The 14,480-nt window shown below is 38.5% G+C and overlaps 1 protein-coding gene across 3 annotated transcripts in view; it reads left to right on the plus strand.

The window, feature by feature from the left end:
- dennd1b (DENN/MADD domain containing 1B) overlaps nt 1-13,515 on the plus strand; it is a 167,531-nt gene extending 154,016 nt beyond the window's left edge. For 2 of the 3 annotated variants that reach the window (XM_015601283.3, XM_022669761.2), the window contains 4 exons: nt 5,201-5,283; nt 6,161-6,377; nt 6,607-6,669; nt 7,145-13,515. In XM_015601283.3, the coding sequence (XP_015456769.3) occupies nt 5,201-5,283; nt 6,161-6,377; nt 6,607-6,669; nt 7,145-7,828 (1,047 nt within the window). In that variant the 3' untranslated portion in view covers nt 7,829-13,515. The remainder of the gene's footprint in view (nt 1-5,200; nt 5,284-6,160; nt 6,378-6,606; nt 6,670-7,144) is intronic. The other variant, XM_022669762.2, reaches the window with a different exon arrangement.
- The last annotated feature ends 965 nt before the right edge of the window (nt 13,516-14,480 follow it).

Below are 14,480 nucleotides of genomic sequence, written 5' to 3' on the forward strand. Positions count from 1 at the left end.
AATTCTGGTGTGAACAACTGCCAGATTTACATTGTCAAAATTTTTAAAAGTAATTAAGATGCTAGATTTTTGTCCAACAGTGTAGATACATATAGATAAGAAGGTGCAACATGTATGTGACATTCCATTTTAAGTTTTTGATGCGTGGTTTAATGTTGCTAATGATTGTGACCGGTGGTTCTGGCTTGAATTGTCCTCGCTAACAGACATGCAGTTACATTCAGTGCAGGCGGCACCAAAGACACATTCCACAGGTGTAGCATTTCTTTAAACTTTCAAAACTCATCAGAAATAACAACACATTTTCCTGTCTTGTGACCCGTGACGTTTTTTTTAACTATTTATAAATGTTCATATCATATATTTACAGTACACCTAGTTAAATATAGATAGTTTGTTTCCAGACAAACAGCAAACATATACACTCTTCCACTCAGTTGAACTTAAGGTGCAACAATTGAGTTTTTTTATGAGAAATGCCAAAGAAGAAGAACCATGATTATGAAGAAACCTTACTTTACAGTGAACCTCTATATTGATGTCTGTACACATTTTAAAATGTTCTTCACACACACACACATCTCTTTTCCTCATGTCGCTCTTTATCAAATGAATAATACTTCTTGAATAAGTCTTCTATAGCATTGCTTCAATAACCCTAAATTTTAAAAGTGCTTTTTTTCTTATTCTAATTCTTAAGATTAGGTTTGGATACATATTTTTGACATGTTTCTAATCTTGGACAATACTTTTTAAATTTTGTACTGTATCAACACGTGCCATGATGGGGGAAGAACATCATATAGGGTTCTCCAGTGACTCAGTGACTATCTAAGATCATTGTTTTTTTTCCTTGAAGTTAATATTAGCTGATATTATTAGATCCTTACCAGTTTACTGTATCTATGTGCCTACATAACGGCCTAGTACATATGTGTTGGCTTCTGTAGCTGTGTGTGTGCGTGATTGTGTGAGCGTATGTGTGTACATACGTTGGAGCCTGTGTGTCAGCCCACTGTGACACTTCATGAGTCTGGAGCGCTGCCAGTGTTGGGATGGATTTGTTGGGTGTCAAGAAACATTGACATACAAATAGATAAAGCGCTGTTGGCTAGTGGGCAGCTTTGGGCGGCGGGAGAAAGCGGCGGCGCTGCATCTGCATGGCTCTGATGAGACTGAACGAGCTGTTTTTTTTTTTTTTTTTTGATAAAGAAAAAATAAATATAATATTTAATTATTTATTTATTTTTCATGCAGTTTAGGGGGATCCACAGGATCCACAGTGGGCGGCAGGTTTTGGACCAAGCGTGGCCCTGCCTCCTTTAGGACAGGAAAGAGCGCCTGCACTGTAACCAAAGTGCCATCTACTGGACACATCAGAGCAGTGCGCGCTTGTTTATGCACAGCGAGACTTGGCTTCTGAGAGCAAGATGCGCCGAAGCGCCTCCCTCTGATATTCTTGAAAGCGCCTTTCAGCCCGAGCCAGTTGGAGCGGCGGGACGGCGGGCCTTGCCTGAGACGAGGGCCCAGGCTTTGTTTCGGGGCGGGGATGGGGATGAGGCGGGGGTTTGAGAGGAGGGGGAGGTGGAGGAGGGGATGGAGGAAGACTCGCTCGAGCGCCTCGGCAGACGCTGGCTGCGGTTCGGCCTCTGAGGCGCTGGGGTTTTGTTTTGCGTTTTCCAGGCAATGTCTTCTTCCCTTCCAAACGCTGCCAAGCGGATGAGATCAGTGGCCGGACTGAAATAGCATGTGAAACGCATAATGCACGGCTCGCTATTAATCTGGCAAGAGCTCTGGCTGCAGTGGAAAGGCCCGTAACTGTTTTAGACAACTTAGCCTACATGGAAATGCAGAAACACAAATATACACAAACATACACGCCACGGATAGAAGAAGTGATGAACTGTTCTTTTCTGACTTTTTTTTTTTACTAAGGGAAAATTAATAAAAACTGGAGCTTTGCTATTGAGATACTGAAAACTTTCTTCTTTTTACGTGTACTCTGGCATGCACTCTTCTGAACACAAGCATCATTGTGTTTTTTTTTTTTTTGCTTAGATTATTTTATTTTACAAAACTCTTAAGAATCTTAGTGTGTTTAAAAGTGGAGAGTTGGAGAGTTTGTATGTAGTAGGGATATCTCTGCATTCACTTTTTGCTATAATTGTTTTTGACCCCTTTAAATCACCTTTAAATGCCAAGGCTCAATCTGTCTTTTCTGATTTAGTGCAAATATAGCTAAATCAAATAGCCACATGTCAAACAGCTTTCTCATGCCTGCTCTTTGCTTCCAAACTACCGCTATTTTTGAGTTTTTTTTTTTTTTTATCAGTTCTTGTATTATTTTATATGCTTCTGTTTCTTTTCTTGGCTTCTTTCTGTGCTCTTAATATAACCATGGAAAGTATGAAAGATGAAATAAGAGAGAGAAAGAGAGAGAGAGAGTAATCTGAAAGCTTTATTTTCTTGCAGTCTTGCTCATGTCGGTGGATTAAGGAGGCCGTAAGTTTATGGACAGACTTCTGTTCCACTTTCATTGACTCCATTCATTTCTGATGCACTCATTTCTAATCCTGATTTAGCGATTTAAGACACGACCTCCAAACTGACCCCCACTTTTATCTCTCTGTCTGTCTGTCTGTCTGTTTGAAAAAGTCGTCATGAAAAGAAAGAAACAAAACCATAACTATAACCGTAACCGTGCAGAAGCTGTAAAAGCATGAGCGCGCTGTACGCACCTGAACCTGGAGAGATCTTTAAAAAGGCACAGATTCATTTGAACTAATTAACATGGAGTGTTTTGTGAGGCTGATGGGAAGCAATTGTGGCGTGTGTATGCGCGCTGATCATTGCCATGTGCAGGAAGGTGAGGCGATGCGTGTCTGAGCTGTGGGCCCGGTGTTGCTGTTCTGCGGGGGGAAAGAAGTGGAGGGCTCCACTGTACTCACCTTGTTTTAATAAACACCTCCGCTTACAGAGCGAGTGGTGGGAAGGGGGGGCAGGGGGGGTCATTGCCCCCACCACGCCCTGCTGCTTAAGGGAATGAGCTAAATGACTGCAAACAGTATTTAGGGGCAAAAAAACAGACAGATTGAAATCCAATGCAACAAGGATTGTTTAGGCAATGGCTGCACAATATTTACCTCACTCTGTGAAATTAATCGTGGGAAGCAGATAAATCTGGCTCTGGGTGGATATGCCATGTAATATGATAGCACATGAGTAATATGAGTGCACATGTTTCTTTGGCAATAAGCAGCAAAATGCGTGATTATTTTAAAGCAACAGTCTGTACGTTTTGGAGATTTGGGGATTTGGAGACCTCTCTGGTGAGAATGTGTAATTGCACAGAGAGGAATGATGTAGAGTTAATTAACACACCTACCAGAACACTGTTTTTAGATTGCATGCATTATCCCAACTCAGTAATACTACTGCTTTTATTTATATATTATATATTAAATATATATGTATTAGGAATTGCTGCTTTAATTCAATTTGCTTTATGGGACTCTCATGACATTTTTCTTGCAATGTAATATTTATTTCATTTTTGTTATATATATATATATATATATATATATATATATATATATATATATATATATATATATATATATATATATATATTTTTTTTTTTTTTTTTGTGGGTGTGTGCATGTTCACATTGTAATGGCTGAAATGCATATGAAACAATATACTATGCGCAGCCTTAGCTTGGACCCTTATACTAGGGCTAGGTTTCTAGTGCTGCACAGTATATTGCTTGTTAATATCCAGCGCAGTATTGGCCTTTTGTTATAATACTGATGTTGCAGAGGGCTGCGAAATGGATATAAGCTGTCAAACCAACCGCACTGTTTATTTACTGCCCAGAGGATTGTTTCTGTGAGTGTAATACAGGCCAGTATATTGCAGTATAACCTAATATAAGCTAATGTAATCATAATACCAGTGTTTTTTAGTCCATATTGAGCGGTGCCAACCTGGGCCAAGGTAAGTTTAAACACAGGCGTAGACTGAAAAAAGAAAAAAAAAAAAAAAGAAAGGCAAAGAGAAAAGCAGCACAGCTTCAGGGTCATAAATTATTCCTGCATGAAAATTTCCAAGCTGAATCGAGACTGTGGTCTTGACCAGGACCCAGGCCCAAACTGCTTCTTTTTTATAGCCCCGACAGGTCTGACGCCCATACGACCGTTTCTCCATCTTCCAGACTCGCTCGATTTTGCACACACACACTCTTTCACATACATACATATGAACCCATATGAACATACACATACACCCACCCTCTCCGGACGAGTGCGACTCTGTTTCCGCAGGTGCATCCAGTCCGTTCTCTCAGGCCGGAGCGGCTCACGGCCCAGATTTACTGCCCTGACACAGGAATCCATTAAAGCCTTTTGCGGAATTCAAGGCCTAAACTCCCCTGTAATCGCTTTCATTATAGCTCGCAGCTACCAGCGCGCAGGGCAATCAGTGCCCAACATGTGTTCCTGTTTATTCCAATGGCAAAGGGCCTTAAGTGGCCGGCACACACGTTCCTCAGCTATTTTTATGGAGTGGGTGGCGCTTAACCCTTTCAGACAGCACCTATAGCCGAGACAACGGGTCCACTTGACCCCTGCCAGCCTAGACTGAAGCTGCTGCCCTTTCTCTTTAAGTGAAATGAATTAGTGGATGGCCGTCACCCGTCAAGGCCAGCCCTTAAAAGAGCGCACTTCCTTTCTCTTTCGCCGCGGACACTGTAAATGGCCTCCAGTTTAGTGGCGGGCTTTGATAATGTGGCAAACGCCAGTTTATGGGCTGCCTTAGCGACTGGCCGACTTTCATACACGTACGCTCACGTGTGTGTATGTGTACTCGTGTTGTAAGAGCGCTGTTTAATGACAGGCCTCCAGGCCTGAAGCCACAGCATGGGCCCTTGCTCTATAATGCTTCACTACTTTAATTTGCCAATTAAAAGTGTTACACAGGTGTGTTATAAAGCTCAGGGATTAGCAGTCTGACTGGCCTGCATCAGACCCAGAAACTAATCTAATAGTCTTATAGTCATCGCTTAGTAATGACCATCAAAACAATTGAAAAGGACATAAACGTTTGCTGATAAAATTTGCCGCCCAAATGTGAGCTTTTAAAGCACAGCGCCACATCAATATGCTGTTAAATGTGTGGTCTTTTCTTTTCTCTTCTCTTTCAGTACCAGGTTCAAAAGTCCCCCATGACTTTTGGCTTTCCAGACTATGTGATCGACGGGGAGGATGAACTGGATACGGCCAGCAAGTAAGAGCCCGACTTTAATCACATCTCACCATTACAGTGAACCCACACTCAGTATGTTCACTCAGTCTCTACCAGTGTTTCATTTTTTGCTACAAATAAGGCAAGACTCCCTGAGGGAATATGCAGGGTTCAGAAATACATTGCTTAATATATCGCCTCTCAAAGCCCTGGCAATGCTGCCATCTACTGTTCATCATTACCCCCTCACATTGATCTCTGCAGCTCTGAACAAATCGCTGCTCTCTGAAAGGTATTTCTAAAGAATGATTTCTCAGTTGGCCAGATAAGTTAATCCACACACTGAACACTTCAGAAAGTTCCCTGTATCTTTTAACATTAGAGGGCTTGGAGTTTTGAATCAGGTTGACTAGTTATCAAAGGAATCATGCTTTTTTTAATTATACAAGTGATGATAGTTGTGTTATTAACTTATTGGACAATACATTAACATGATCTTAACCTTTTAACCTTTTTTTTTCTGACCACGATATTGTATATAATGATTTTCTTAACAAGGAAAGTGTATTAATGTGAATCTGATAGTATGTCAACATTGTTTTTTTTTTCTTTAATTATCTAGAATATTTACATTTTTTTATATTCCAATTTCAGTGTTTGAATAGTCTTAATAGTAGTTACATTATTATGCTAATATTTTATCATTATATCAGTGATCCTAAAAGGACAATAATATTGTTTTTTGCAATTATTTCTAAAGAGATTATGACAATCCTGCTTAAAACTGGATCTCTTTAGAAAAAGCTAAATTTTGTAGTTTTCTTATTAAATAATCCATATTACTTGATCAGTTTGATCCTTCTGTTTTTTGTTTGTTTGTATGTTATTAATGTGTGTGTGTGTGTGTGTTTGGCTGAAGGATCTCCTCGGAGGACAGTGGGGAGGTGCCATCCTACACTGAGGACAGTGATGACTCGTATGAGATTGAGCCCCAGGCTGGAAAGACAGTACAGATGAACTTGCTGGAGGAAATCCTGGACTCCTTGAGCACCACGAGTTTAGAACCGGGCAAACTGTCTGCAGCCAAGAGCCTGGACTTCTTCAGGTCACTAGAAGATCTGGACTGTGATAGTTTGGTGAGTGGAGCTCTGCTTACACTTCTGTTGAATTTTCTACATTCTAGCTCTCTTTAGCTTAAGTTTGGTTGGCTTTTTAAAAATTATTAATTTCAGTTCGGACGAGGGATGTACCGAATATTTGGCAACTGAAATTACGTTTCGAAATAATACAGAACAATTGTAAATATATTTTAAGTTGTATTGCAGTTGTATTTTTGTACTGTAACATTAGGATTGTTTTCAGCAGCAGCGACAGGCTCACACTCCACCCCCATCCTCCCCCGGCCCCCCGAGTGTAATGTTGGCTGAGGTAACTTCTTTTTGGGTTTCCTTACCAAAAGTAAAATCCAGCTCACATGTGACTTGAGTAGCAATGCTAAGGTACTTTTATGATTAGCATAGTTCTGAGGTAAATGTGTGATTTGAACAGCTCTGCTGAGGTAACTATAATAGCAATACTAAGGTAAAGTAATGACTAAAATAGCAATATTGAGGTAAAATTATTATTAGAACAACTCTACTAAAGTAATTTTATGACTGGAATTGCACTGCTGAAGTAAATTCATGATTAGAATAGTGCTGCTGAAGTAAAGTAGACATGATTTGTTGGTATGTCGTCTGGGACATAAAATATATAAATGTAAATATAAATGTTTTGTTTGGTTCAGTTTCGGTCAAAAAATTTCATTTTCGGTGCATCCCTGGTTTGGATGAGAATTTGGTGTATATACTTTGATAATAAATTAATATTATTATAATGCTAATATATAATCTGTGCATTTCAGAATAAGAGCAAGCCTCTCGGTAGGAGCAGCCCGACTCAGTCTGGCTCGGTGTGTGGAGTGGGCAATGGAGATCAGAGCGGCTGGAACACGGGCCAAGACGACAGCGCTGTCCATGGCAAGCATCTTCCCCCTTCACCCCGGCGCCAGTGCAGCACCCGCTCCCTGCCGGCCCCTTTCCCCAAAGCCTCGGACGCCCCTCCTGACACAGCGCTCAAGCAGCCCTCGCCCAGGATTTCCCTTCCTGAGGAACCCTTTCAGCCTGCAGCCGCCGACCCTCTTCATCCGGCACACCTGGAGCCCACCTCGGAGCCCCCCTCTGAGCCCCCCTCGGAGGCCCCGTCAGATACGCAGCTGAGCCCTGAAGACCAGCAGCCAGGAGCCTACTGCGCCCTTCGGAGGAGGGTCCTCTCCAAACGGACCATGAGGCAGTACCAGGGGCGCTCCCAGTATGGTGGGCAGTCGGAGCAGGGCAGCAGTAGGCAGCCCTCAGTGTTTGTGCCCTGGGAGAAGGAGCGAGAGAATAGCAGTGAAAGAACGGAGGAGGTGGAGGTGCAGGAGAATGAGAAAGGTTTGCTGGAGGAGATCGAGTCCATGTGTCTTCTTAGGACGGCACTTGACTCAAGCTTGCAGGACACACAGGCCACACAGGTCCACCATAACAACACCAGCCTGGACAAAAGCTGAAAACACACACAAACATCAGCAGAGTACAGCAGCATCTTCCTCCATCTCCTTCTTCTTCTCCTTCTCCTTCTTCTCCTTCTCTTTTTCTCGTTCGTCATCTGAGGTACCGGAGATCATACTTTGACTTTGTACACGTTGTGTTTCTTGGCTTGATGTTCTTGTGAATACTGGGTCTTCATATTTCTCATATTTGAAAAGCATGTACGAGATTTGAACGAGATGAATACTGTAATGGTTGAAAAGGGACGCTACCACCTCCTATCTACCACCTATCTTCTCCTATCTCACAGTTATGGAAAGAATTAAGAGACCACTTCAGTTTCTAACTCACTCCCAAATTCCAAATAAAAATAGTCATTTAACGCATTTATTTACAGAAAATGAGAATTGGCTGAAATAACAACAAAGATGCAGGGCTTTCAGACCTCAAATAATGCAGAGAAAAAAAACAAGTTCATATTAATAAAGTTTTAGGAGTTCAGAAATCAATGTTTGGTGGAATAACCCTGTTTTTTAAATCACAGTTTTCATGCATCTTGGCATGTTCTCCTCCACCAGTCTTACACACTGCTTTTGGATAGCTGTATGCCACTCCTGGTGCAAAAATTAAAGCAGTTCAGCTTGGTTTGATGGCTTGTGATCATCCATCTTCCTCTTGATTATATTCCAGAGGTTTTCAATTTAGCAAAATCAAAGAAACTCATTTTTTTTAAGTAGTCTCTTATTCTTTCCAGAGCTGTATATATATACATATAGATACATCCCAGTCAATTCCAAACCAAGACTTTGCACTTGTAAACAGGGACATTATCTGATCACTGTAACTCTAAATTAATTACTGTGTTTTGAAGAACAGAAAGTTCTGTCCAGATTAATGTATTTACAAAGGAAAAAAAAAGAAAGAGACTTTTAGAAAAAGAAAAAAGTTTTAGCCAAACAAAGATGCCTTAACTAAGTTCTGATTTTGCTTCTGGCACTACGCACGGTGTTATCAGACCTTCTTGACTCTGGAATCATTATGATAATCTACACGTGAATGCTACCTTCAGTTCTCTTTAGCTGCAGGTTCATTTTGTAAAACCTCCATAACTGCCTCCATGGTTTGTGGAGGTGTATGTATTATTATGTAGCTCAGAGAGAAAAAAAAAGACGGCAATTATAGATGCATAGATATTACGTAATTAATGAGAAACCTTTATTTTTTAAGAGGTGTGTTTCCTTTTAGACACTTCTCTCAGGTCGCTTTAAGTAGTATTTATGATGATGATGATGATGATGATGACTCTGGCCTTGTCGTACGCTAGTACAGATTTTCAGTACAGTACAGGTAGAGTACAGTAGTGCATACTGACCCTAGGAAAAGAAAGCATACAGCTAACAGCTAACACTGAAATATATTCCAGTTTACTTTCTGCAGTGTGGGTTTATGTTGAAGTTGCATAGCCTTAATATACAGTGTATAACGGTGGCCAGTACATGCACCTTGAGTAATTAGTACGTTTAGCCTGTTTCAGAAGTGTGACCCCTGCTGTGCTGTATCAGAGCAGTGTGTATATGGTACTACTAACAAAACTAACACACACACACACACACACACACACACACACACACACATACACAAACACACAAACACAAACTCCAGACGCCGCCCAGAATGAAGCAATAGGTTTGTTTAAATAAATATATATGAAGCTTTCAGGGATAAATCAGTGTAATTTAAAACTATGCCTGGCTCCTTTGGAGATTTAATCTTTAGTATTTTTCAGTTCAGTCACTTTTGGGTGTTTACTCCAAAGCCATGTTGAAGCAAACGAGTAAAAAAACTAAAACATTTTTTTAAAAAAGTGTCAGTTTTGCCAGGCACTTGTTTCATTTGGGCAGATTAAGTATTTAAACTCATAGGCTTAGTGATTTACGCTGCATGCCATTCTGTCAGACACTTTAATAGCCGACCTCACCCCCTCCTGTGTGCTGCTTTGTGGTAACGATGTGCTTGTAAAAGTGGCCCGTGATTTTTTTTTTTTTTTTTTTTTTTTTACATTTTTTATGTATTTTTTTCTCCTTTCACTCTCTTTTAAAAGCGTTGCCTCAAATCTGCATTTCAGTTTCATTAAGCCTGTGCACATGATGTGTTGCTACTGTCAAATGTTTTTTTTTTTTTTTTTTTATAGCTAATGCAAATTCTTGGATGTACTATATGCAGGCATTTTAAAAACAACAAAAATGTTTTCCTTTGGAATTAGGAAGGCCCTTAAATAGAACCCTGATGAACTATAACTATGCAAATTCATTTAGCAGAGTTCGTATAAAAATTATGTTGATATTTTCAGCCATACATTTGCCCTTTGCAATAAGATCTCAACAATGTGATTCTCACAGAGATATACTGTATGTGTAGTAAATACAGCCGAAATATTACGTTCATTAAATATATTACGATAATCAGATTTATTCTATATTGTTGCTGAAGTATAGTGGAGTTAAGAGAAGAAAAAAAAAGACAGAAAACCTATAGTACTGGTACTGATAATGTAGAAAATGTGAATAAGTTAATAGGTGAAAGGAGTATTTGCTAATAGCGAATGTGTAAAATAAGTTGCCATTAATTAGCAAATTAACATTACATTAACATAGTGATATGACTCGGCAACAGTCTTTTTTTTCATGCATTCATTACAGTTCACTGGTGTTTCTGAACAATGCGAACATTTATAATAACAGCTGTAATTAGGATGTATACAGTACTGTGTAGAGGTTTTAGGCACCTTATTTAAGCAGATTATTAAAAATATTTTATTGTACAGTATATTAATAATGCAGGATTAAAGGTTGCTTGTAAGAACTTTTAGTGTGAAATGGACTTGGGGTGAAGTGAAACATGATAACGAGTATACACTTTTGTTGAATAGCCCATCTCTGTTCTCCCCAACATTAAAACAGTGTTTTTAACTGATGCTGCCCCACTGGCTTACAATGCTAGTGATAGGGGCATAGTGTTGCCCAGGCAAAGAAATCGCTATTTGTACACTATTAGCAAACTTAAACAGCTCCACATTTCAATGCTAGAATTCCAAAGGTCCTGACATTTAAAACGAGGCACTGAGAACTGTGAAAGTACACAGATAGTTTATTAAAAACACTGTTCATACACACAGTACCTTCAGCTAATTCTCCAAATTACAAACTTAATTCAGTGGAAATAAATGAATATTATAAAAATATTTTTTTAGCAATATTTTGCAATCTGTTCCTATCTCTGTAAAAAAAATTGCTTTGCAGGGGCAACACTATGCCCCTATCACTAGCAGTGTGACTCTATTGGGAGCATCGGCTAAAAGCACTGTATTTCAGAAGGCTGAAGGTGATCTGAGGTGGGCTATTCCTCAAAAGTTTGTACTTGTTTTCATGTTTCACTAAATTCCAAGTCCATTTCATACCAGATTTCTCCTTTTAGATCACATTAAAACAGATTAAAGATGTCTGTGTATTGACAAGAGCCTGACAATATGATTTGTATCACGATACAGAAGTTACGATTTAATTTTTTGTGATATATTGCAATATTATAGCACGAACCTAGAGTGTAATATTGCTTAATTGTAATACTGCCATGGAATTAAAATATAAAATTTAAAATATACTTAATCCAGTCAGAACAGTAAACTATTGACTGCTATCCAGTGACAACACAAGATGAACCACTGTCTTTACATTTTTATCTTTACAAGTAAGAAAAAAAATCAACATGTCCAAAATTAATGTGTTTGATCATTTACCAAATTTACCACACCAGGTGTTAATGACTGATGATATCTCTAAATACTGTAATATAAACACAGGCAAGTATTATATTTTATCTGTGTTGTGCACAAATTATATCTACATGTACTATTGACATTTTACTGAGTAAATAAACATGTAGGACCTAGATAAGGAGCTTTTAATTCAATTCAATACAATTTCCCAGGTGCCTAAAACATTTACACAGTATTGTACATTTTATTTTTGGTACTGAAAATGGTTTTAACTATCTCCTTTTAATTCATGTTTGTTCATTTCATATAATGCAGATAATTTAATCATAACCTTGGCATTGCTGCTGTTACGCTGAACTACTTCTAATCCTAATCTAATCCTTTTTATATATATATATATATATATATATATATATATATAGAAAGATTGTCTTGCACTAGGTATCAGTATTCAGATCCCACTCATACTCATTCTAAATAAGAAGAGCAGCATCAGCAGTTTCAGCTTTGGGTTTGAATGCGAGTGAGGAGGGGGTGTGCCTTAAATGAATATGTGAATGCTACTCACGGATGGCTCAGTTCTGAGTGGGTTCATTAGTTGTTGCCAGGTGTATCCGTTTTGTTTCTTTTCTTCACTGTTTGCCTGATTGTAATAATAATAGTCATTGTTGTTGTGCACGCTGCACATGTCTGTATTGTTTGTACATTTTAAGATTTTAAGAATCCACAGAAGATACGCAAGAATTTATCGGTACCCAGAATTAACGTAAAAGGTCACCCAGAGCTGGGTGTTGTTAATAATAATTGTATTGTTTTTGTATTTTTTATTTAAAATTAATGGTTAAGGTACAGCTTGTTGATATTTTTGGACGTATTGTTGGATTTTAGAAGCCCATTCCGAACAAATGAGCGCAGAAACTCGCAGTGGAGGAGGATGCCTCAGTGTAGCTGTGTTTGTCAGTATTATGCATTTAAAACATGATCTGAATCTCACTGTGTGCCACTGACAACGAGTTTGAACAAAATTCAGATTGTTTGTTTACATATTTGTTCAAAATGATGTTTTATTTATATTTTTTTCTGTTTCATAAAGTTCCTCAGCAGCTTTCGATGTTTATCCAGCTCTTCAGATTAAAAACACTGATCTGTACTTTCATGGCCAGTTACTGCACGTTCCATTCAGTTACTGTATAAAAAGATATAATCAGTGTTCTTCCTCCGACAGGCTGATAAACATGCACTCACATGCTTAATCCTTTTTTTTCTGTTAAGTGGCAAAAAGTTGAAACTAATGTTATATATTTTTTTTCCTGACTCAAGCCTTGAATTTTGCGATTCTTTTAGTTTACTTCATCACTGGAGTGTTATTGCTGTGGCCACTTCAGTGAATATGAAGTGATTCCCAAATTTTAGTTTAAACCTTTTTAGTGCAGATGCACAATGATATAGGAATTTTAAATATTTGTTCACACACACAGAAACATTCTTTCACACAAACTTCCATTCTAGTTAAATTCAAAAAATCAAAAAATATGTTTTTTTTTTGGTCAATAGATCATAAAATTTTGACACAATGTAATTTGTTACTGCTACTTTAAATTATGTCAAAATGTGAGTGCATTTACGTGCACTTAACAGTCTGATCATTGAGTTTACACTTATGCTTGGGTAATCAGACAATGGGAACATTCTGGGTTTACATGAGCCAGGCAATAATCAGATTGCTACTTTGCAACTAGCTTTTTTTTTTTTTTTTAAATCCCTCATCTTTAATCGTCTGTGCTGTCCAGTTACATTTGCCTGCACACATAGACTGAGAAACCCACACTCACTGGCGTAATCTATTACATTTTTTTAATTCAATTCTGATTTAACTTCTCTACAAATAATTGTACTTGGCAAATATCAGGCCCTGAATGTCCTTATCTGTGCTTTTAAGGTAAAAAAAAAAAAAAAAAGTGTCTACTTTTTTCAAACCATTTTTCACAATTGCAAAGTATCATGAAAGAAATCATGATTAAAATATAATGGTTTGTTGACTTTCTAAAACACTACTGAGCTGCAGGTACGACGACTTCACAAGGAAAGAGGAGAGTGTGAGATTTAGCAGGAAATCTGAGGTAGAAAGTGTTCTAAACTGTTAAGTGCTGCTGAGAGCTTGTGTTGGAATGGTTTATCTCCTGTTTACAGGTGAATCCTCCTCTAGTCGAGCCTCCAGACTCTTAAATTGAAAGGTTTAAACTACTATACCTTCGTTTACCTTCGCTGAATGACTAAACCTGTGCTGGAAAGAAGAATACGACTCGTCAACTTTGGTGTTTGTTTTAGGAGTATAATTCATGCATGATCTTGTTTTATTTTGTTTATTGTATTTTTTTTTGTTTAGTTTTTGTATTCTGATTTTTGCCTAATTGTGTAGTTCTTTTTGAATTCTCTGATTTTACTGTGCAGTTATTTGACATTGCGTATTGTAGTGGAACTACTGTTGCTTTCTAGGATGTGCTTTACTTTGTTTTAAACATGTCAAGAATTCTGCTTCTCAAAGAAACTTTGTATGATTTTGAGCATTGAATTGTTAAACTCTTAAAACTGAGTGAAGAATTTATTGGGAAAATCCTGCTTCTGTACTTTCTACCCACACTCAGTACAGTCTTATAAAAGACGTACAGGCTTATTTATACGAGCACAAAGTTAGCATACGTCAAAATTTGGGCAGATCTTTCCGGTTGTGGCATATACCCAAGATGGCCTTCTGCTTCAGTGCCTACATGCACAGTCCCACAGGCTTCAGCTGAGCTCTCCGAGTGGCTTTGAGCTGCTGGAAGGGCTGTATTGAGTGTGAGTGCAATAAATAATCCAAACTAATGCTCAAAATCTTACATCTTATAGCTTTAAAC

Source organism: Astyanax mexicanus, chromosome 16, assembly GCF_023375975.1.
Source record: "Astyanax mexicanus isolate ESR-SI-001 chromosome 16, AstMex3_surface, whole genome shotgun sequence".
NCBI lineage: Eukaryota > Metazoa > Chordata > Actinopteri > Characiformes > Acestrorhamphidae > Astyanax > Astyanax mexicanus.